Source organism: Alosa alosa, chromosome 11, assembly GCF_017589495.1.
Source record: "Alosa alosa isolate M-15738 ecotype Scorff River chromosome 11, AALO_Geno_1.1, whole genome shotgun sequence".
Classification (NCBI taxonomy): domain Eukaryota; kingdom Metazoa; phylum Chordata; class Actinopteri; order Clupeiformes; family Clupeidae; genus Alosa; species Alosa alosa.
The window spans coordinates 9,216,601-9,240,855 of record NC_063199.1 but is presented as its reverse complement, the minus strand read 5'-3'; the positions used below and the strand labels follow the sequence as shown (position 1 = coordinate 9,240,855).

Genomic DNA, 24,255 nt, shown 5'->3' with positions numbered 1-24,255 from the left:
TTGACAAATATGACGACATTTTCTCCACTTTTCATAGGAATATCGTTTTGTTACTCATACCAGTTTCTGAATAGAACCATACCCAAATTAACTCTTGCATTAATGAATTCATCCTTTTCTAGTTTCGTCTACTTTAAAGACTTGATTTGTTACTCCTATAGTTGTTTCTACTATCTGCACACACCATCAAGGGAAACTTTATTTGAATAACCAGTCAAGGTTTTTTGTACTACAGACACACACATACAATAAAAACACAACAAAATCAATTCATTAGAAAATAATTTAATATAAACATATTTCAAATACAAAAAAATGTTTAGATGCATCATCATTCATGGATCCTCTTGAATACTTTAATGAATATCTAATATATATATATATATTTTTTTATATATATATATATATATATATATATATTCTTTTTTTTAATATATATATATATATATATATATATTTGAACAAAACCAAAATTGCACATGAACATATAGACTACTTGGAACCGTCCTGGTCTAGACACATTTTTGAGGGCCAATTCCTTGCAGGTTGGAGATCACCACCAATTGGGCAGTCTCAGCAGTATAGTCTCGAAGAAACACAATGATCAGCCAAATGTAATACTCCAAAGGCAGCCATCGTCTTTGTATGACAACAAAATATGCAGTTGGTTTTCTCCTAATCTACTAAAACCAGGTCGAGAAATGATGACGTCAATCTAGCTCCCTTCGGAGACAGTTATAGTTTTAGGTGGAAAAAAAAGCAGGATGAGAAAGGGAAGAGGGGTTTTTTTTTTTGCTTCTTTTTCCCCCCACAGCCATTCTCTTGAAAACACTTAAATTTCACAAGTCAGGAGTGCCGCAGTGGTCCAACAACTCTTGACCCCAGGTAAAAAGGGTAAAACGCTATGTAAAACAAAACAAACTAAAAACCAAATTAAAAGTGACACGTACAAACAAAAAAGGAACACACAGATTTGCAGAGAAGGGAGGGGAGGGAGGGAGGGTGGGGGGAGGGGGAGTGGTGGTGAAGAGGGTTGGGGAGTTGGGGGGGGGGGGGGGGGGGGGATAGCAACAGGTGTCATCAGATTTCCAATACTTACGTACATGATGTCAAAGGTGACAAAAGAGGCCCTGTGTTTGGCTCTTAGAGGCCACGGAGAGTTCATAGTCTTCCCCTGTTTGGGAGCCTCCAGCCACCCTCTGGCCTTCGCGCACACGCTCGCCCGCTCACGTCGTGGGCCCCCGGCGAGAAAACAACACTGCTCTGGGAGGTCTGACAAACTGGCCAAGTTAGGCCTCGCTAACCTACAGCCGATCTGTTGTGCCTTAATTTGTCTATTTTCTTTATTGTTTTAGGGGGAGGGGGGTGCAAGGGAAATGGAGAGTGGGTGGAATTTGTGAGTGGGTTTAATTGGCCGTATTCAAAATCTTGAGCTGTAAAGAGCATAGGGTGGGGGTGTGGGGGGGAGGGTGGGGGGGCTGTTCAGTGCTCCAATCCTGCCGCTCTGCACGGGCCTAAGCTTAGCACCTCAGTCAGACTCACTCCCAACTCTTGGCACTTGTCAACAAGTTTTTTCAGTGTATCAGTTTTACCTCCTTCAGCAGCTTCGAACAGCAGGCGCTGGAGAGGAGACAAGAGAACAAAACGGGTCGGGGGAGAGGGGTGGGGTGGGGCGGAGAGTGGCAGGTGAACACGCAAAGCCCAATTAGCGCTGTGTGTGTATATGTGTGTGTTTCACATCACAGTAAGTTATGCCCATCCGAGTGCATGTTTGAGTCAGAAAGTGTGAGTGCCAGTCTCTCCCCCACCAAACTTGAGTATGCATCTGCGTCTATGTGTGTGTGCGCTTGTATATATGAGAGAGAGAGAGAGAGAGAGAGAGAGAGAGAGAGAGAGAGAGAGAGAGAGAGAGAGAGAGAGAGAGAGCGAGAGAAGGTTAATTACATCTTTCCACAGAGTGGCGCACAGTGGCAGCTTTTGGAGGGCCTGCTGATAGAGGCGGCGCACCTAAAGGTGGACAGAGAGAGAAGCACACGAGAAAACCACAGTGGGAAGTGTCTAGTCAGTCTCATGAAGGACGCACACGGCAGGTCAGCACACACATGAGACACAGGGAGGGAGAGAGAGAGAGAGAGAGAGAGAGAGAGAGAGAGAGAGAGAGAGAGAGAGAGAGAGAGAGAGAGAGAGAGAGAGAGAAACCACCTCCCCCACCCCACCCCTTAAAACCATGACAAACTAAACTCCCCATCACACACGGAACACTTTAACTTGCTTTTAAACATGGAAGGTTTCAAAGAAACTTTGCATAACCAAAAAACAAAACAAAACAAAAAAATCACCCATCCAATCTTTCAAGCATTTTCTCAACACTTACCGCATCCTGTGGAGGAAAACACAAACACATCAACACCAACATGAAGGCAGTCATGGAACAGGAAGAAAAAGCAAAAGAGCGCAGAACCAAGTGCCAGTGGTGCACATCAAGACCCATTCAGTGAGCAACACAGTATCAGAATACAGGTTGAGGGCAGCTCACCTCAGCTTTTCCCTTCTGCTCCCTCTCCACAGCAATAGCTCTGTCAGAAAACACAGCGAAACATGGGCCATCAGCACATACACACAGCAGCACAACACAACACAACACAAAACGCGCAGACTGGCTCATGCAGACACGTCTCAGGAAAAACAAAAACATGCCAGATGTTTTGTACTATAGCTTTCCAATGCTCTCTCTCGCACACACAAAAATGAAAATCTGGAAGAGCGGAGCACCTTTCAAACTGGTACATGGCGGCCTTTGATTTCACTTGTTTTAGATCTTGATAAAAAATCTTGCAGTCCAGTTTAAAAAACATCCCTTAAATGTCCCAATCCAAATCCGCTATGGTACTATGTGATGAGACTGCTGATCCATGAACTCCACAAACACCAAATGACAGACTACATCTCAAGTTACCAGCACACACCACTGAGGCGTAAAAAGCATGCTGTTGGACCTCACAGAACGGTTCCCATCAGGCCCAGCTGCAAATGACAAGTTTTCCAACGCAAGGCTAAAGACGTCACTTTCCCGAACAGCACCATCCTGAAAATATGTCCGTGTGTGCTTTCTGGATGAGGGGGGTAGGCTGGCGGCACGTCCCGCTTATTATGCCGGAGGGGAGGGGAGGGGAGCGGTGCGGTGCCGTGTGGTACGGTACGGTGCGTGCCATGCGCTCGGACTTACATCTTCCAGTTGGCCAGACAGTTGGGCAGGCTGCTGTACAGCCCTCTGCTCTGGAAGCGCAGATGCTCCATGCTGCCGTCGCGCCGCTCCTGCTCCAGCAACCTACGCAAGAACAAGGGGCAGGGGCTAACACTCAGTCTGGACACAGCAAACAACGCAACCCGGCCGGCCCCAGCCGATAGAGAGATGGAGGGATAGAGAGATAGACAGATAGATAGCACACAGGGAGAAGTGGCGGAGTGGTGAGTAGCCGGGCGATCATGCAATGTTCTGCACCACATACAGACATACCGATGAATGGGATCAAACATTGGTGCAGCGCTGGGTACACTGGTACAATGTAGTATGAATGGGCAATGACTGCTTCGCAGGGCAGGCTGAAACAGGAAGTGGTCAGTGTGTGAATAAGCCTGGGAGTGGGGTCTGTGTACCTGATGGCCAGCTGCGGGTTAGAGGGCATGGATTGCCTCAGCCTTTCCAGAACGGCCAGGTGCTGGGCCTGCGGCAGACAGCCCAGGTAGAAGGAAATCACCTGTGGATGGGTGGAGGGGGGAGGGGTGGTAACAACAGCATCAAGGGGCATCAGAAGGCACCATCTTCCAGCAGGGTTAAGACAGGACACCCAAGGAGACTAGAGACAGTGGGGCCCCCCGTCCAGCGCTTGTGTGGCTGAGCGCTGGTTGGGGGTGGTGGTTACCTGGTTGTGGAAGTCGAAGCAGCTCCAGTAGCGGGTGGAGCTGAAGGGCATGGTGAGGCGCGTGGGCACCGACACCAGGCAGCGATGCACCAGGTCGCCAAACAGCTTCAGGTCACGGGCGGCAGGCTGAGGACCCATCAGCTTGCTGCTGGCAAAGAGCAGATAGCTGGACGGACAGGAGAAACAGAGAAGAGTTAGAGGCCTGAGAGAAACGCTAGCAAACCAACTAAAACGGCCTAAAGAACAAAAAAAAGGGGTAAAAAAAAAAAAAACATGGCTGAAGGTGATCATGGTGTGTTCACAATGGAGGAGGTGTGACCACAAGCTACTGGCTGTTGAGCTAATCAACCAAGACAAAAAAAACAAAACAAAAAAAATGCCAATAATTATTTCAAACACGTCCCATGTCGAACACTCACTCCAGCCAGATCTTCTGCAGTACTTCCAGCTTGGTGGCGGTGCCGAGGGCTCTCTCAAAGGCGTCCAGGGCCTCGGGAATGCCGCCATGCACCGACTGCCATGTGCTGTGAAAAAAAAGCAACACACTCTTCAAAATGAACCCTGCAATTTCTTCTTCATTTGTTTATCCTGCTGTGTTTGAAAACAAGCCGTAAATGACAAAACAAGTCACATAAAGCAATGCGTGTTGATGATGACCGATGTACAAGTATGAGTGTACTGACCAGTGGACGAGGCTGAGGTAGGGCAGCTGCTGGTCAATCGTCCCCTGCAGGGAGGCCTTGACGCGGGGGAAGAGGAGGAGGTCCTCCCTGGGGATCCCCAGGAGGTGACTGCAGACAGGAGAACAACGGGAGAACTCAGGTTCTGTCTCTCTCTCACACACACCCACATGAATCACTACTCTGTCTGCAGCAAACATCCATCCCACCCAGCACTAATGAGCTTTTCATGCTGCAAAGAGACGCCACCCATTACAGATGAGATCTGGTAATGGAGAAGTAGCAACGATAAGTGGACATGATAGCGATGGCACTGATAAGAGTGACAACGGCGACGCGGGTGAAAGCGGTCCAAATAATAGAGGTTTCAAAGCTACCTGCTCAGCACACATTTCACGGAAGTGAATAGGTTCCATGCTGAGAGCACACAGCATCAGTATTCGCTGCTGGATCGATGGGAAAGTCCTAACCTTGCTCCGTTCTGAGCCCCATTTGGGGGACAAAGGTTCAGGAGCCATGTTCTCACGCGCACCAGCAGATAGAGGCCATTGTTTCAGCCCTTAGCCACCACAGGCGCACCACTTCCTGACCCCACACCGACACTTCCGAGCCTAATCACTCCCCGCGCAACCGGCTCGGGGCTTCGGGCTTCCTTCTGGTAAACAACGTGCAGGAAGACAAATGGCTGTATTTACAGATCCGTGTCCGCTGTTTACTTTCGAAAGAAAGGCAGAACTATCTTTTCTTTTTTTTGTGGTTGTTGACATCGTTTTGAAATGTGTGAAAGAATCTCGCATGCGTTGGGGAAGTGTGGCTATTCTCCTTGCTTCCTTCTCAACTCCCACTAAGTCCTTTTGTAAATACTGACAAGTCTGAAGTTCGCGTCTGAACGAAGCATTACATTTCCTAAAGCTGATGACAAGTGTGAGAAGCCATGTTAGCGTTGTGCTAACATGAGCAGGAAATGCTTTAGCAACGTAATCAGATGGCTAGAGGACATGGCTCTTGTACCCCCCCAGGAAGCATTTCCATATGAGGAGCTTGCTTTTGGGGTTTGCCTAGGCATGGTGACTTACCATAGTACATCAACTGGGCACAGTTTAGTTTGATCTGGCTCACACATGGATAACATGAATTCCCGAAACAATGGGGCAATGGCACTGGATTGCTCCTGCAAAAAAAAGAGAATAATAATAAAAAAAAAAAAAAATATTCCAAATATCAACTATAAGACATCAATTAAGATTATGATTCACAATTAAATTAGTAGGGTTGGCACGGTTCATGAAAAAAAATCTGATGAATATTAATGTGCGGTCTCAGCCCCTTCCTTGCAGTTTCCCAAATATTAACAAAGCAGCACTCACAAAAACTCTTTGGAAATCGCAACCAAGTCTATATTTGCAATGATTAAGGGGAGTAGGACTATGCTATAGGAGCGGCCCCTCCTCCAATGGCACGGCTCTGACGAACTCATGTGTGCAGGGGAGAAATAGCCCTGTTCAGAGAAACTAGGAGTGTTCAAAGAGAAATTGCGCATTTACATGGCTTGTCAATGTTATGTGGTAGCCTAGAAGCTATCTTGCATAGCTCGGGTAGGCTACGCTATATGTAGAAATAAAATATTCCGTAATATTTCAGTCAATCTTATTGTGCTACAAAGGCACAGACGTCCCTGTAGATGGCAATAGCACATTCTACTTTTTTGCCAAATAAATGAAAAGCAATTTTAAGTCATCAATGTATTCACTCTCTGTATCAAAATCTCACCTTTCCTTGATGGTCTTAATGATGAGCTTAAAGTCAAGTCAAATTCTTTCAGTTTGTGCTTGATTACATGATATAACTATACTAATACTGTAGCCTAAACGATGCATAATTAAGCTATACCTCATATGTTGATATTTCTGAAGTGTTAAAGATTAAAAGGAAAAATAACAACAAGAACCATACAGAACCGAAAACTGTGACCTTAAAACCGTGATACGAACCGAACTGTGGGATTTGAACCGTGCCATCCCTAAAAATCAGTGAGTATAACCTAAAACATATTATGCTTAAATATGCATAGTACATTAATTAAAGTGGCCATATTTGATCATCATTGTTTTTTTGCTGGTGTGAGTGTGTTGATCTGGGTCAGTATATGCATCTATGCATCTGTGTGTGTAAGTGCGTGTGGATGTTTGTGTGTCCCACCTGACTGCAGACGTAGTATACTTCAGTTTTCACAGAAGACTTCCTGTGTATATGTGTGTTTGCATATCTGTGTGTCCGTCCGTATCTGTACGGGCATGTGTTCAGAGATTAACTATGGCAGGAACCTACAGGTGCTGTGCCTCTAAGCAGGTTTTGGCCAAGGGCTTCCTGTGTGTGTGTGTGTGTGTGTGTGTGTGTATATATGTGTATATATATATATATATATATATATATATATATATATATATATATATATATATATATATATATATATATATATATATATATATATATACATACATACACACACACACACACACACACACATATACACAGGGGCGTCATGCAAGACAAAATTCACGGGGGGCACAATCAGCCTTTTTTTTTTTTTTGGGGTGTTATGTTAGAGGGGGCCGGAGATTTCTCCCCCTGGAAATTTTGCAATTCTGGCTGCTAAACATACCATTTCAATGCTGTTTGGGAGGGACAGAAATATCTTAACAGAGCAAGCAGCAACCCTCCTCTATCTGAGGACTAAGCTAAAGTATCTATGTTGTCTATATTCTAAGTTAATGTAAAACACATAGGTTGGTGAAAGAACTGTAAGCTCAAATTCAGATCATTAAAGTGTAAGCTCATTAAAGCATGTTTAGACACACACATTTACACTTAGGCCTACTACACATGATTTTAAAAACAGTACCATTGCAGTTATGATTTTAAATTGATATGTGACCTAAGAACAATCTTACATTAAAAAGGTCTGAGGTCTGAATTTGTGTGCTCAGAAATTAAATTATTTTAATCTTAATTTATGTGATGAAGGATTTTGAAAGAAGTTTGATAGGTTTCAGTGCTGAGTAAAGTTAACACAAAATATTTGAATATTTTACTAGGCCTACTAGTAGCCTAATCTATTTTTCATTACCATTATGGCAAGCAATAGGCCACCTCATTTGTAAGTTGCTACCTGCAAATCATGAGCAAGTGACCTGATAAAAAGTTATGAGCACATGAGAGAGACTATTATACTTTCTTGCCCTCTACATCACGGTCATAGCAATCCTATTTATATAAAACAACTTTAGGAGCTAATTTTGAACGGATACCCTATCCCTTTTCACTACATGGATAAGCTGCCAGATACGTGAAGAGAACAAGTGGAGAAACATCCAGCGCGATGCCTTGGTAGGCCTAATGTTATTAGGTTGGATTTTGTAGTCACTGCAAATTGAACACCCCATGAAACTGGAAACAATTGAACCAGGAGACTTAATACTACTGCTATGTGTAATATTTGTAAGAGTAGCCTAGCCTAGGCTACGTTACACTGACACCATGCAGGCTAACGTTAACGTAATGCTCTGAATTCGCGGCCAACATCAAATCCAGTCAAAAGTCAACATTTCCAGGTCAACCACAAATAATTCCACAACTTTTTATTGCTTAGCCTAGTCTACTTACCACTTCAACACCATTGACTGTATCTGTTTAAACTGTAACTGTAACAGTTCAAACGGTATCCTAAAGTTAACTGTAACAGTTCAACACAAGCAAAACATTGCGAGTTTACGCAATGAGTTGTTACGGGAACATACACAGACACCAATTTTAGGAAAAGGGCTGATGTTGTTGACCGGTCTTCAGCTATTTTGGTACGGTTTATTATACATCCAGAAGAATACATTTGAGTCGTTATAGGCTCTGGCTTATTATGGAGCATAATAGGAACAAAGCACGTGCCCCCTTTATTTCAATGGGCATGACACCACTGCATATATGCATACATATATATATATATATATATATATATATATATATATATATATATATATATATATATATATATGTGTGTGTGTGTGTGTGTGTGTGTGTGTACACAAGCATGTGTATATGTGTTCTGACAAAGTCGGCGTGCGTGCGTGCACGTGCGTAGCCACTCACTCGGTGCAGCAGGAACTTGCAGGTGTGGTAGAGGAGCTCGGCGCTGTGCGGCCGGTGCCTAAGGCCCTCGAGCCACACAGCCAACGCCCGCTGCTCCTCCCCCCGCGCCAGGTGCACCTCGGCCAAGCCGTCCAGAAGAGGGCAGCAGTCGGGCGCCTCCGACAGCACACGCTCACAGAGCTCCGCCGCCTCGTCCAGCCTGCAGGCCCAGCACAGAAGGACAAACACCATTAGAGCACAACTCATACAAGTTGACCATGATCAAATGACCCCCTTCTTATATTCCTTCTATCCATGCTCATACCACAACCATCTCAGTTCATCCATGATAGTCTTGATTCACTGAACTTGCATAGTAAGCTAGTTGTTGTTGTAGTAGTAGTAGTAGTAGTAGTAGTAGTAGTAGTAGTAGTAGTAGTAGTAGTAGTAGTAGTAATAATAATAATGTATCAGTAAAATGCATACATTAGCCTTTGCACATTAATGTGTCAACTTTATAAATGCGTACTGGTACATTTTGGTAAAAATAATTGTTCCCACCGTATCTGCATGGGTATTATGAAGCCCCAATGCTTGTGTCTAACCACTCACAAAAAAAAAAAAAAAAAAACAGCAGGAGATGAACATGAGGTGCACTCACCTGTCCAGTTGGCGGTAGAGGGCGACAAGGTTGGCGTGAAGCGAGAGCACTGGCGATGGCTCCTCGCTGTGGGGCGAGGCCTCCTCTGAGCAGCCCTTAATAGCGTCTGCCAAAAAACACACAACTAAGGGACCATCTCCAAGGTGTCGGGTTGCACAGGTAAAACAGACCCTGGGCCTTTCTCAGGGCTGACGAGATAGAGATAAACCATCTGACAGTGAAAAGCCGTTTGCCGGGACTATGCAAACTTCTCCGGTTTCCTCAGTCTGGCTGCTTAGCTAAGTATTTCTAACTGGTGGGGGGGTTCAATATCCATTTCACAGTTGCATTACTTGAAAACACACACACACACACACACACACACACACACACGAGGAAGAGGAAGAGCACAAAGGAACAAAAAACGCCCAGTGAGCCATCGCTACCTGTCAAAGATGATAATCTCCATTCTCGTCTCCTTCAATGCCTGTTTATGTCTGAGTTGTGCATGTCTGAATGAGTAACGGGTTTTACCTTGGAACAGGCCGATGAGCTGGTCGGCTGGTGTCCGCAGCTCGGACACGGAGCTCCAGGGGAGGGGCGCGGGCTTGGTGCAGACCAGCCGCGACGGGCTGGTGTTGGCCGGGTCGAACAGGCCCTGGGGCAGCCGTCCGAACTCGGTGGTGTGGATGCGGCAGAGCCAGGCCAGAGCCCGGTGCGAAGCGGTCAAGTGTGCAGCCAGACTCTGCTCCCCGTCAGACTTCAGTGCGTTCTATTCCAGGGACATGAGAAGTCAGTTTTATTCACCATTTATTAATAGTAATTTCTGAGTGACTGAATGGTAAGAAACATAGCATTTTAATGTGCAAAAGTAATATGTGAAAAATCTTCTTAGCATTCATGAAAAGCAGAGCCTCTTTCCAGATGAGAATTTGATGATACTCTCTCACTTACACCCATTTTGTTCACATCATTTTTTAAACCACCTCTACTGTATTATTTCTAAAGCAATATATGACAGATGGATTTCAAGTCATAGAATTGTCCAGCCTCATCCAGCCTTTAGTATTGCTGACATATTTTGGGCCGCATTATGGAGCTCAGGGCTTGATAATCTGCCTGTTTATAATCCACTATGGGATCATAATCTCAGTAAGGACAGGGCTGGGCACCTGTAGGATGTCCAGAGCGTTCTGCTGTCGGCCTGTGAACAGACTGAGCTGCACGCGGTACAGCAGGGACTCCAGCAGGCGGAACGAACGCAGCTCCTCGCTGCCGCCATCTGCTGTCTGCACCAGGTAGTGCAGCATGCGCCCGCAGACAAAGTCTTTCCCCTCGAATGCGCTCTCCATGTTCATGTACTGTAGAGGAGGAAAGGAAGTTTGAGGCATTTCTCCTCTTCGTCACACAAAGCAAGAGAGCCTCTGATGCTACTGTATATCTCCTCTATGTGAGAATAAGAGGGAGAGAGAAATGATACAAGCAGGAACCAAGAAAGCAGCACAGAAAGAGACAGTGACAAGAGAAAAAACCCATCCAGACAGAGAGAAACAAATAAACTATAACCAGACAACATCCAAGCGACAACCAAACAATAACCAAACACACGGGCATGTTGCAAGGAAAGCCAAGAGAGACACGTACGGTCCACCAGACGTCGTAGTCGGGCGCGTGCTGCACGGCCATCTCGCACATCTCCTGCAGCTCCTCGCTGCTGCCGCGGCGGGAGAAGAGTGTCAGGTAGTGGCTCCACACCTCCGGGTTGGCCCGGTTATCCTCCAGCGCGCGCGACAGGGTGTTCAACGCCGCGTCCAGACGCTCAGTCGCAGAGCTGCAAAGGGGAGGGGGTTAAAGTGTGGTAGTGGAGCTAATGCTTCATCCATGAGACTTCCAGTCCACTCTAGTGCAATCCTACGCTTCTGAGAGGCTTTGCAAGCTAGCTCAGGTACATTCAAATGATACTAAACAATAACCTAATTTACCAAGTAAATACATAGGGACTAATGACGTACTATTTTATATGACTAAAATCTAAGATGATCTAGAATTAGTGCTGACCAGGCCATGCTTGCAAAAGTGTAAAACACACTATGACTTACATTTCCTTCTGACTGAGGTATTTGAAGGCCAGCTTGATCCACAGCTGCACATCCTTGGGGCTCTCTAAGACGCTGGTCTCCAGGTTGGAGATGTCGTCCGTCTCGCTGTCAAAGTACCGCTTGTCGTCGGGGTTGATGCAGACGTCTAGAGCCAACAGGTTGGCCTGTGTGCGCGCCTCTGCAAGAAGACACTCTGGTAAGTCACACAGTTCAAAAAATTGAACCGGACTTCTTCCTCTCAATACACTGTGATGCGCTGTCAGGATTCGAAAGTCCAAGGATATGCTTTGCTCAGTGCAGGGTGGGATAGCGTTGTTGGGTTTGCTCACCATACTGGCTCGGAGTGGGGGCCTCCAGCAGATCCTCCTCCTTGTCCGAGGGCTCGTCCACCGGGGGTGGTCGCTGCGGCTCAGGCCTCCAACTCCTCCTCTCCTTGCAGGTGGTGAAGGGAGGAACTGCAAGACAGCAGAAACACACAGGTAATTATCAAGAGGGTTGCCAGAGGGAGACCATCCTACATTCAGTCAATAGATTCAATAGATCAAAACAGCAATACTGTATACAGTGTTATTGATATAAAGACAAGAGTCCACATATAATACCTAATAAGACTAATACACAAGCCCTTACCATGGCCTTTGCTCTCATTCACTTTGCTCATGAGCAGAACTGCCTTCTGATCCGTCCCCATGCGATCTCTGTTGGTGCCGAACAGCTTTTTGATGTACTTTTCTGCAGAGAAGGACACAAACACGTTGGGAGAATGATGAAACCATCTGACAGAGAAAACACTGAATTCACAATTACCATAACAGCATGATATCTACAGAACAATATTAATGCCAACAACAATAATAACAATCATCAAATTCAACCTTAAATGTGTTTACTACTGGCATGGCATGCATCTTGTTTATTTTGGCAAATGAGTATTGTTGAACAGTGTAGCATTGTAAAGTGGTAGGAGGAATTGTAAAGAGGCAAACCTGTGGCCAAGCTGATCTCATCTGTGCTGCTGTTCTCTGAACAGCCTATCAAAGGGAGGTTGTAGGAAAGGATATCCTGGAACAACTGGTTTCCAGTTAACGTACAGTTCCTCATGTGCTGCCTGGAGACAGAGACACACACACACACACACACACACACACAAGGTCAGAAGTTTTACATATTACCAGAGTGAAAAAAATAACGAATTCCTGACATGATGGCGCTTCAGTCTTCATCCACATCCACTCACCACCGACAGTCATCATCGTTGCATGTGCCCGTAAGGTCAAAGCGACAGAAGAACTTTTTTGGCTCAATGACGTTGCTATAGGACACAGAGCTGAGTGACAGCTTCTCTTTTGTTCTGAAGTATGGGCTGAACCTGCAGGAGGAAGGAAGTGAGACATATTCAAATCAGCAGTCTGCGCAATGGAAAGAAAGGAACAGACATTGAGAGAATTGTGAAATGGCTGACCTGTATGACTTGAAAGCCAACAGTGGACTGTGATATGCTCCGAAGGGAACTGGCTTCAACTCCACACGGCTGGCTGGCGTGGTCAGCGGGTCCACATCGACCTGTATTGCCTGTGGGAGAGGGGACAAGATGAATCCACCAATAGAGGCCATTCAACTGGACACACTCAGATTTGACACAATGTGCTACTTATCAGTACTCAGAGGTGAACAGATAGCAGAGAGCAGATTTTTAGAGGTAGGAAGAAATACATCGATCCAGGTTCATAATCTAATGGCATATTTTGCAATATTTATAAAAGCATAACTTGTAGCAAGTTCAAATGTGAAAAAAAAAACTACAGTAATATTGCATTATGGCCCAGATATTGTGATTGCTGCCTCTATGGCCATTTTCATACCTTTCCACAAGGAAGCCTTTCCGTCACAGCGCCCCCTAGTGCAGTGAGTTCGCTCTGCAGCAGCTTCTCCAGAGTAGCAGCCATCTGGTCCCTCTGCTTTAGCTCCTCCACGCTGAGCCCCAGGTAGAGCTCCGGCAGGTCAGGGCCGCCAGCGCCACTGCCTTTGGTGGGCTTGGCAGGCTTGGCCAGGCCCTCCTTGGCAGGGGTGGACGTCTGCAGGGCCTTGGGGACCGCAAGCTTGGGCTTGGTGAAGGTGCCCGAGTCACGGAAGGAGCGTCGGCGGGTGGTGGGGGTGGAGGGGGTGGCCGCAGCAGCAGCAGCGGTACCGGAGGAGGCCAGAACGGGGCTGCTGGACGAAGCCGTGGTGAAGGAGGGCTGCTGCTCGTCGTCGTCGGGTTCCAGGTCCTCGCTGCCCAGCTCCAGCTTGTCCTGAGTGAGGTCGTGCAGGGAGGGCTGGGGTAAGGGGAAGGGGCCGGCGGGGAGCGGCGGCCGCTGGGGAGGGGCAGTCCGCTGCTGGTGCTCGGCCTGCTGTCGCAGCGCCTGCGCCTCCTTCAGCTTCTGGATCCGCAGCGCGTACTCAGACTCCAGTTTCTGTAGCCACTTCTTCTGGGCGATCAGGTCAGCAAAGTGCCGCTCGGAGGCGGTGCGGGGGATCTTACCAGGCTAAGATTATAGACAAACACAATCATGGTCAATTTCAAAGCAACGCTATGCCATAATCTGCCACTTTTTGTGGAAGTTTTTAAATAAAGACTTTTGGGGTCACCTTCCAGTTAATTTGCGCAAAATACGGCCATGTGAAGGACACCACATGAAGAGTAAAAGAAAAGCCTTCAGAGCACAACAACGCCAGCAATATTGACAAAACAAGTGTTTATCAGTGATAACCGGGCTGCTGGAGGTGTTTGCATGGCTCACATAGAGTCCATAATGCTTCAACAACTTTGGAAAAAAAATATCTTTATTTCAAAGAATCAATCTCTGTTAGTCTCGCTAACCCACGAATCTCGATTAGTGGGTTAGCGAGGTATGTTGCGCTCAAAGCCAGGGTATGCTGTGACACGAAAGTGGATCTGTTTTAGTGTCGCTATATCACCATGGTATCTTATGCTGTCAACCAAACCTGGTCGGGAGGAGGTTATGTGCTAAGTTATAGCTCATATTGTGTAATCTACCGCCCGCTGACCAATCAATTGTCTTAAAAACGAAGTTCTCTCACGTGTAGGATTCTGTCATATATCTTACAGGTGGAGCTCCGCCTCTACTAACATTTTGGATCTCAATTGCGCTTTAATAGGGCTGTGCGTGCAAATATCCCACTATGGACGTGCATACCATACAACAACTGATGACAATTGATTTATTTGATGTTATAGGTTAGACACAAAAAAGTGTATAGACAGTGTAGATTAAGCTATCGCTCATGAATGCGGAAGTAATTGTTTTAAATAGAGGCGGTCTTGTCGTCTCCCGTTTCCACGATGGCCAACGTCATCCCAACACCGAACAGCGACAGATCGGAGCTGAAAGCCTAGTTTGACAAATATATCACATAACTGCTATCGTAGCATCACTTAACGTATACCCCTGAGTCAAGGCTTTGTCAAGTCTCGCTATGTCTACATAGCCTAGATATGTCTAACGTGCTTCGTAGTATACTCCACTGGTTAGTCATGACTTCATTCACAACTCAATGTTACAAACCTTTGTTACATTGCGATTTGACAATATAGCTGACCAGTTTTTTGCTTAAGTAAAAATTGCCACATTCAAGACTCCAAGATCAAATTTAGCAGGGGTGAAAAAAACAATATCAGAAGGTACCCACCCTAAAAAGTAAATAAACCACAATGTCTAGTCAGCACAGGAAACTGACAGTTCAGCACTGCGGTGCATTTAGGGGTAGGCAGGAAACGGCGGTGACTCTTACCGAGTAGTGCGGCGAGGCGTTCTTGCGCTTCAGCGTGCCACCGTGTGTCGACTCCTGGGCCTGGGCCACGTCTCTCTTCAGCTTCACAGCCTGCTGCCTCTTCAGCATGATGCGGTGTTGCACGCGCAACATCTGTGGAGGACAGAGCACAGCACGCGTCACTGAGGAAGTCAGGCTGCTGGTGGTGCAGGTTTGCTACAGGAGATTCATAATCTGCCTGGCATGCATCTGGCTAATATTGTGTTATTTGATATTTAATCAAACTTTCTTTTTTTACTTAAAAGCAAGAAAGTATTCGACACAATCTAAAACAAAATAATATATTGAATATATTGTCCGTGAAGAGCAAAAACAAATAAATTGTTAAGGTAGGCTACAGCTATAAATTTGCTCTTGATAGAGTTGTGACTTCAGTTGCTCTATGAGCCTTTTAAGCTCCTCACCTGCTCCTGGAGTTTCTTCAGCAGTACACGGTTGGCGCTGACAATCTTCTCAGAGGCCAGGAGCTGCTCGCGGAGCTTAACCACCTTGGTCTCGGCAGCGCGGAGGAACTCCTTCTTCTTTAGCTCCTGCTGCAGGAGCTGCTTCAGGAGGCCCTCGTCCTTCTCCAGCTGCGTCCTGCACAGCACAAGCACTCAACGCTTACTTACATCCACATGTATAAAATACAGCACTGATTTATAAATGAATGGGTGAAATGGATCATTTAATGTTCTTTTTCTATTTTTAATATCCTTCTTGGGCTTTTGACTTATATTCACATAGGACAGTGAAGAGTGACAGGAGGTAATTAGGTAGAGAGAGATGGGGTGGGATCGGAAAATTACCGCAGGTTGGATTTAAACCCTGGTCCCCATAGGCACTTGGATCGAATGTGGTACAGACGCTGCAGCTATTTGTGCCACAGCTCTTTACAGGTTATTTGATAGAAGGAAGAAACAAATTGGCCTAATAAACCTTGATTGTGTTAGTAGGATTTTGTTAGTGGCGAAAAGATTAGGTCTGAGTGTTCCCAATCCAGGACAGGAAATCAGCCTTCTTCCTTACCGGTGCTTGGCTAACTTGTCCTCTGCCTCGGCGAGCCGAAGTGTGGCAGCATGGCCTGCAGCATCAAGTTCGGAGTCAGAGCCGACCGGAGACGGAACTTTCATAGCATCCAGTCTGGACATCCGCTGCTTCTCCCGACTGCAGGAGATAGGAGACCAATGAAACCCATCCAGAATCACCAGAAATGCATATGAACTATTTACAACAAAAAACCCTCACTACACAAATAAGTTACCTTGCAAGCTCATCCTTCCAGAAATGTTCCGGTTTCTTGGCATCAGGTAGCATTCGGATGGGATTGTTCTCCTTCTCCGATTTATAACCTTTAGGCTTTGTTGCCTGAATGCGAAAAAAAAATGTTATGCTTCTGCAACACTTCAACATAAAACAAAGCTAGACACCATTGCTGGCGAGAATGATTTTACACTGATACAAACATCAGCTAAGAAGGCCATTTAAAAATAAAGGTATATGTTTAATCGTTTCCGTACCTCAACAGTCCTGCGGGCTTCTTTAATCATGGACTCTAGGCCTCCAAAGATGCTATGGGAGGGAGCGGGGGAATTGCTGGCTTCAAAGTCGGAGTCGCTGTCGTCCGAGTCATTCAGCTGCACCACCACTGCCTTGTGCCTGGGCAACTAAGGAAGAGGAGGGGGTTAAGTTCATTTCTAAAACAGATAGTTCCAGTCTTTGATTATGATATATGACTATGCCTCTGCATCATTTAGCGAGTATAACTATTTCATGGCAGAAAAAGTATGAATAAATCAGTATATATCTCGTCACTGGGTCATTTTTCAAACGTAACATCTTTCTTTGTAATGAGCACATAATAAAGACTGAAGAGTGGAAGTTCCTACCACCAGTGGGGCTCGGGGTGCTAGGTTGCCCCGCGCAAACTTGCTGCTGGGGTGGCGGGGTGGTGGGATGACCGTGTTTAGGCTGACCGCTGTCAGGTTGCTCCTGGCCATCAGCAAATGGCTTGGTCTGACCAGGGGAGAGGGTGGCCCACTGTGACTCAACACAGTTTCCTGTGGAAGGAAGGGCAACATGTTCAAATCCCACTGCTCCCACAGCTCCCATCATGCCTCATCCTGTGCTTACTGGAAAACAAACCCTATGCTTCTGGGGGGTATTCCAAGTACGTGGTTTAGTGACAAACAGCTTCTTCTATTAGGAGATTTACCACTTACTCTGAGTTAACTTACCCAGGTTTGTCACTCAAACACGTACTTGGAATACCCCCTTGGTCATTCCAAATCAAAACAACACCAGTGTTAAGGCTAGGCTTAAATTGCATTTGCTTTCAACTAATCGGACACCATCTTGAATGTACAGGACAATCGTCAAAAGCACCATGATGCTCTTCTGAAAATTTCAGTGTCCACTAGGTTCTGGCAAAATGGCTGATTCGATACATGAGGCAACTTTTTTAACAATGTTGCTGGGCAACCACATGACCTTTTGCATGTGTTTTGATTAGATGATCATGGCAATTTGCCTACTATGCTTACAATGGTGAATGCCTACGACAAATAAAATTCTACAGGAAAAAAATAAAAATAAAAAATGTCGTCCAAAATATCAATGGGAACGTGCCAGAGAAACAATACACAGCAACAATGCTCAAAAAGTTGCCTTGAGTTTCAACAGCTTCAGGAAACACAGTTCAGTCAAGGCAGATATGATAGATGGAATAAAACCCGCAGTAGGACCGCAGCATTCATGTTCACTAGAAGTCAGTGGTCCAAACAACTCGTGACAGCTGCAAGAACAGCCATAGGGCTATAAGGGAACACCACTAAAAATACATGGAACTGCTGGGTCAGATCCACTGTCACACGGACACCGTCAGACAGAACAGTTCCCTGCATACACATGCGAGAGAGCAAAGCACATTTCAACATGCTCCAAGTGGCTGTAGGTAAAACCTCAATTAGTCCATATAAAGAAAATTAACACAATGTTTCAGAACCAACAGACCATACTGACTGATGACAACAGCAAAAAAACTGGCAATAGCAGAACACTGTGTCACTGTGTCTTGATTGACTGAAGGGCAAACAGAATGTCATGCTTCCATAACCCCAACACTGGAGGCTACGCTTGCTCTCTGAGGCCCACCTCTGGCTTGACTGCTCGTTTGCTGGCCAGAGATTTCAGCAGCTCTTTACGCAGTAGCATCTCCTCTTCCTCCTCCTCGTCCGCAAACGGGGGCTTGGGAGGCCGCTCCAGCTCGTCTGGAGGGGGCATTGGGGGCAGAGGCGGAGGGGGCACAGGATGGACGAGGCTGAACTGGTCCAGGAAATGTGGGCCCAGTTCCTGAATAAAGTGAGACAAGGCGAAAGTCAGAGATATATCAAAGAACTCCACTTTAAAAACTTGAGGGTTTGCTCAATCTAAAAAATGGTTGTCACAAGAGTTACTGGCTTTGGGAAATTAACTGTGCGCCCAGTCCCGTAATAGAGAAGAGGCATGTCAGCATCATTTGGCTATTTTTCTGTCTGCATCACCTTGTACATTTAACACAGTCCACTGTAGACACTGTAGAGACCTACCATTCCGGGTGGCGTCGAGTGCAGGGGAAATGCAGGCAAGTGAGGAACACAGGTGGCCATCTCGGCAGGGAAGGGATCGCACACTGGGGACGAGGCTGGAGAACAAGGCCACATGTTAGGACACAAACATCAGCCTACTCTACACCCTCTTCCCACCTCCACTGGGTAGGTCACTGTTTACACCAACAGGTCTCCAAACCTGCCTCTACAGCATCGCATCACTCCCACAGGACATAACGTGTGCATTACACAGAGTCACCATGCGGTGCTAATTGAAAGCTTACAGATGTCACACGCACGACAATTGAGTTCTAGTCCACTGGGCATCTAGGGGTTGTGATATTCACCTGGCGACTCGGGCTCACTGTCTGTGTCCATGGCAACTTCATCGTAGTTGTCATACTGGTAGAGGTTCCCTGAGGTGTCCAATCCCTGTTTGCTCAGGGATTTCCTGTGTTCATTATCTACAGACTGGAGAGAAAAAAAAAAAACCTTTAGAGCGATAATCCACTGCAACTTCTTAAGTAATTAATTAGAGTTGTAAGCTTGCTCATTCTGATACACTTTAGACATAAAAATACAGTGGGACAGAAAACTAAATATATCATAATAACAGACTTCATCTTGGAACCATGGAGGTTCAAAATCAAAAACCTGTTTCTAAAATTGTATTTCTTTGTTTATTGTATTTACTAATTATTGTATCATGAAAGCTTGACGAACAACAAAGAGTCAGATTTTCACATCTGCATTTCAAGCACTGAACTGGGTGTGCTACCACAAAGTATGCTTTAACAGACAAATACGGTGCGCCTTGATGGTTATAGACACAAAGACACACTGTCTGAGACAGCTGTCTGACCTTGATGCGTGGGTGGTGCTTCCCGCCCACGAGCTTCATGAAGCGGTTGTACTGCTCGTCCTGGTTGGAGAGGTCGCGGATCTTGCGGATCTCCTCCTCCCGCTTGCGACGCTCCTCCTCCTCCTCCTCCTGTCGCCGGCGCTGCTGCTCCTCCTGCTCGCGCTGCTGCTGTAGCTTCCACGCCCGCAGCTGCTGCTTCCTCCATGCCTGCTTCGCCGCCGAACCTGCTGGACGATCCCCAGAGGGCACAACCCACGCCCAGTTAATCACAAGAGAGATTGAGAGCTGCAGAACAAACACCCATTACAACAACCTTTTGTCAAGTAGAACTATGTTTTATCTCTCAAATATTATCAATATTAAGAATAATGACTGTAAAAACAAACTGGTTTTCAATCAATATTATGAACAGGGATGCAAAAACAAGAGGACTTTCAATCATTATCAGTATTATGAATATTATGGATGAGTTTGAGTCTGATGAGTATTGTGGATTTTCAAGCAATCAGTCTGTTTTGAAAGTGAATTAAGTTAGGCAACTACCAGGGCTGATGGCCTTCTTCCCTGCGGCGTGCGCCTTGGTGCCAGCTTTGCTCTTATCGGCACCAGGCTTCCCCTTTTCTTGGGGCTTGGTGGGGGCGGCGGTGCCAGCGCTAGACCTGGTCACCATTTTGGAGCGCTCCTGGGGGCTGGCGCTCTGCGAGGGCTTGGCCTTGTTGATTTTCTCCTTGCTCTCCTTCATCACCTGCTGCTCCTTCTGCTGCCACTTCCTGCTGGCCGACTCCAGGGCCAGCAGCCGCAGTTGCAGCTCCGACATCTCGTCATCCTCATCCCGACCTTTCTCCTTCCCCTTCTACCCATCCAGACAGGCACGCACGCACGCACACACACACACACAATCAGAGAGCATAAATACGGAGTTGCAGGGCATATGGAAGCATATGAAAATGGTCAGACAACCCCATTCAGTGTAGTTGTAGAAAGTTCAGGAGGACTATACCTTCAGTAGGGAGGTTTCTGCGCTGGACAAACAGGATATGTTGAAATCTGACTCAGTGTCATCTTCATCATCCTCTACTTCTGCTTCTGCTTATTTAAATAATAAAAAAGCAGATCTTACTATACAGTCCATGGCGATTGAGTAAGGTCTCCTGGAACATTGACTTTTTTTTTTTCAAAACTAGGAGCTGGCATCCTCCTCTGAGCTGATGTTTACTGTGCCAGAGAACACAGCAGGAACAGAATGTGCTGACCACAATTGAACAGCCTCTGAACCACTTTGGACAATACTATTTCACCCTAAGAGATTACTGTTGGCACTATGAGATACTGGAGGTGATTACAATGTGCTCCAAATACACAATTGATATCTGAATTATTTACTTGAATGATTACAGGTGGTACACTGTTCATATAATGGGCAGCCAATTCAGTTGTATTCCCTTAACTGATGTGTGGTTTTTCCATTTAAATTGTATGTGTTTTGTCATTTTTTCAACCAAATTCCTCGTTGTTATCTTAATGTGTCAAGAAAATGATAAAACATCATTTGGACTTCCAAAAATAACTCCACTAGGTAATATGTAGACAAAATGTGCGGGCAAGTCACAACCAAACATGTGCCAAACACCAATACTGACCTTTGACTGTTGTGGTTTCTTCTACAGCACTGGGTTCCTCCTCTTTCTTCTCTGGCTCGTTGGTCACCTTGGAGTTGAGGGCATCCCTCTCAGCTGGTGTCAGTAGCTTCTGTCTCAGGGGCTTGATGTTGAAGGCCTGGAAGGCTTTCTTCTCCTCCTCCTTTTCTTCCTCCAGTTGCTGTTCGGGATCTTGTGGCTGCTCTGAGGTGTTGGTCTCCTTCTCAACATCAGCGGTCTCTGTCTCTACTTCTGCATCTGGGGAGGTAGTAACACTAGAAGCTGCTTCGGTATGCTTACGGATGCACTCCAGTTCGAGCTGGATTTCCTTGTACTTGATGAGCAAATCCTCAAAGCTCTCTTCGACACCATTCTCGGTCTTTGGTGCACTGTAAGCTTGCTTTCTTATCTGGTTTCTTCCAAATGGCTTTTCTGGGGGACATTGCTCAGGATAAGTAAGTGAGTGACTGAAAACTCGTAAGAGAAATACTAATTCAATAATAAACGATGTCCCTGCTTATGTAAACACTTCAAAACCAATTGTGACTGTCACGATTGCAACAGATGAAGGCGTTCTACATTAAAAAAAAAAAAAAAAAAATATGCATTGTAAAACAAATAGTAGATCTTCTTTTACTCGTACAGGTCTACTACATTACATGCCTATGCATTGTTATACAATATGGGAGTGTAGTCTAAAACAAGGGTGAAGACTTAAATGTCTCTACAATATATTTCGTACAATCTCATAATGTATTACTACAAACTTACGCTTCATTTACACATTTCAGGATTTATACTTCATTATCTTTCATTTTTTCTGATTAACATAAAATACATTGTTCTCTAACATGTTAGCATTAGCAAATTAGACAGCTAGCAAGCTAACTGACCAATTTGGTCTAACGTTAATGTTGTTAGCCGTAAATATTGAAAAGCAATTCGCTAGAGACTACTGACATAACCACTTCAGTTAACTGAAATTCCAAAGGATACGTTTTCTCTGGGGAGATACCTTTCTATTTAAATGACTGTCCCCAAAGGCATACTGACTGTCACCAAAGGCATACCGACTCACGGGAGGCCGGCCATTCTCCCTCGGACCCCCACCGCCATCTCCTCTGCCTCCACGGGCCCAGTCTCCTCGTCCCTCATTTATCGTTTTAACGTTAGCACGATTTCGTAGTCTGCCTAACGTGTGATGACTGCGTTCCCAAAAGCTGGATCGCGGACTAGGATTGCAGTCCTGCCCTGGCAACAATCGGTCTGGTCCACTAGGTCCAATCTGCTGTCTGTGGCTAGGGGGGAAAGGGCCATGCAAGTGGGGTCCGCGATTAACGTTAAAGGGCATCATCACACGGAAATCTTGCGCTGGGGAGCCCATCATAGGAGGCAGTGTTCGTACCGGACCTTTGGATTTCCGATTACACCGTGTCGAGTTAGCATTTCTAGGCCTCATGCCTTCTTGTGTTAGCAGCTTTTCTTCAGTTTCGTCGTCGCAAATTTCCCCATCTTCAAGCTCTCCCTCCTCTCTGGGAGATCGAGAGCCTAAATTTACCTCCATTTCGCAAACGATCTATTTAGCTACCTATAATTAGAATAATATTTGTAAAAACACGCGATTGACATGGGTCTGTCACAAAATACCAATCGAAGGAATTTGTCCTAACGCTACACGACATAACCCACTTATCAGAATGAGGGCGACGTCGATCCCAGAGTTCTTTACTACAGTCCTCTACGGGTAAACCTCGCTGTCGCGAGAGTTTGCTATGTTAACTCTTTACATCCCATCTTGGAGCCTACTGTGGTTCACTCTCTAGGCTAAACCTAATTTTTACAGTCTATGGGCTAAACCCTAGACACCGTGACTGTTTATAATAGTTAACGCATGCAACATGACATTTTTGTTCTTTTTTGGCATTTATCAACAAACTAATTGACCAGGATAGTGTCTTCTTCAGAGAAACAAGATAATTACTATGTGTATCCTGACTATGGCATATATATATATATCCGATACCACATGGTGCAGTCCACCTCACTGTGATCAATAATTCATAGTTTGCCCACCTCTTATTTTAGCACTACACCCCTGTATGTGTGTGTGTGTGTGTGTGTGTGTGTGTGAAAGTCTCAGGCACCTTTCATGTTTTGCTTCAGTAATGCCATAAGGTCCATATTGTTTCTTTCTATTTTATTTCTCACTCTCACTCTTAATTAGAAAATGACCAGAGAACAAAAGAAATACACAGTATATTTGAATACACATAAAACTTTATTGTTCTGATACCAGTCCAATTTCAGTCTCAAGCTGCCATTGGATTTGTTATTTTAGCAGTGTTATGATGACCAGTCACCCAAGGGGGAAGCTCTTGACAGATCCGTCATTCTCCACCCAGGCATTGACAGACAGCTGCCTGTCAGAAGCTGCTCCCTCCAGCTATGATAGGGGTCTCAAGATCAGCTGCTGGCTTGACTGTGACACATTCTAAAACTGACGCTGCCGTGTGTCAAGAGCATTTTGGCATGGCACAAAGGAAGAACCTCCTGAAACATACTGTACATCTCTGGTGACCCTCTTCATTGTATGCCTGATCAAGGCTTTTTGAAAAGAAATCTTTAGCCATGTTTTTTCAACTTTAGGTGAGCAATGAACTCTTCCAGCTGTAGCTTTTTAATGAGATCTTCGACCTGTCAAAGTGTTGCAATCCCCAACACCAATGTGTCAGAGCCAAAACATACCAACTGGCTTCAGCTTCCCCCTTGCAAGATTGGTCATTATAACACTGCAAAAACAATCAATCGAATTGATGCAGAAAACTAGAACCTGAACCTGTTTTTTATATTCCCTCTATCTTCTGGTTGAATTCTAAGACAATGAGAAATCAACAT

General features: G+C 45.5%; 1 protein-coding gene across 4 annotated transcripts; it reads right to left on the bottom strand.

Moving 5' to 3' along the window:
* Positions 1–434: 434 nt before the first annotated feature.
* LOC125303018 (zinc finger C3H1 domain-containing protein) lies at positions 435–23,057 on the bottom strand. 4 transcript variants are annotated; one of them, XM_048256474.1, is made up of 35 exons: positions 22,357–23,057; positions 21,364–21,792; positions 20,724–20,812; positions 20,267–20,576; positions 19,724–19,950; positions 19,209–19,332; positions 18,862–18,956; positions 18,428–18,625; positions 17,164–17,334; positions 16,795–16,941; positions 16,539–16,642; positions 16,304–16,441; positions 15,700–15,874; positions 15,257–15,388; positions 13,327–13,989; positions 12,927–13,036; positions 12,702–12,833; positions 12,451–12,572; positions 12,095–12,196; positions 11,794–11,919; positions 11,465–11,642; positions 11,010–11,196; positions 10,538–10,726; positions 9,900–10,137; positions 9,387–9,492; positions 8,747–8,945; positions 5,680–5,774; positions 4,607–4,714; positions 4,343–4,447; positions 3,924–4,089; positions 3,658–3,758; positions 3,227–3,328; positions 2,537–2,576; positions 1,945–2,007; positions 435–1,620 (listed from the first exon to the last, which is right to left on the bottom strand). In XM_048256474.1, exons 1-35 carry the CDS (start codon positions 22,922–22,924, stop codon positions 1,483–1,485), a joined length of 6,177 nt encoding a protein of 2,058 aa, XP_048112431.1. In that variant the 5' UTR covers positions 22,925–23,057; the 3' UTR covers positions 435–1,482. The 4 variants fall into 4 exon arrangements, 3 of the variants coding, with proteins under 3 accessions (XP_048112431.1, XP_048112433.1, XP_048112432.1); XM_048256476.1 differs by having other exon boundaries at positions 19,724–19,947; XM_048256475.1 differs by having other exon boundaries at positions 20,724–20,809.
* Between the last annotated feature and the right edge of the window lie 1,198 nt (positions 23,058–24,255).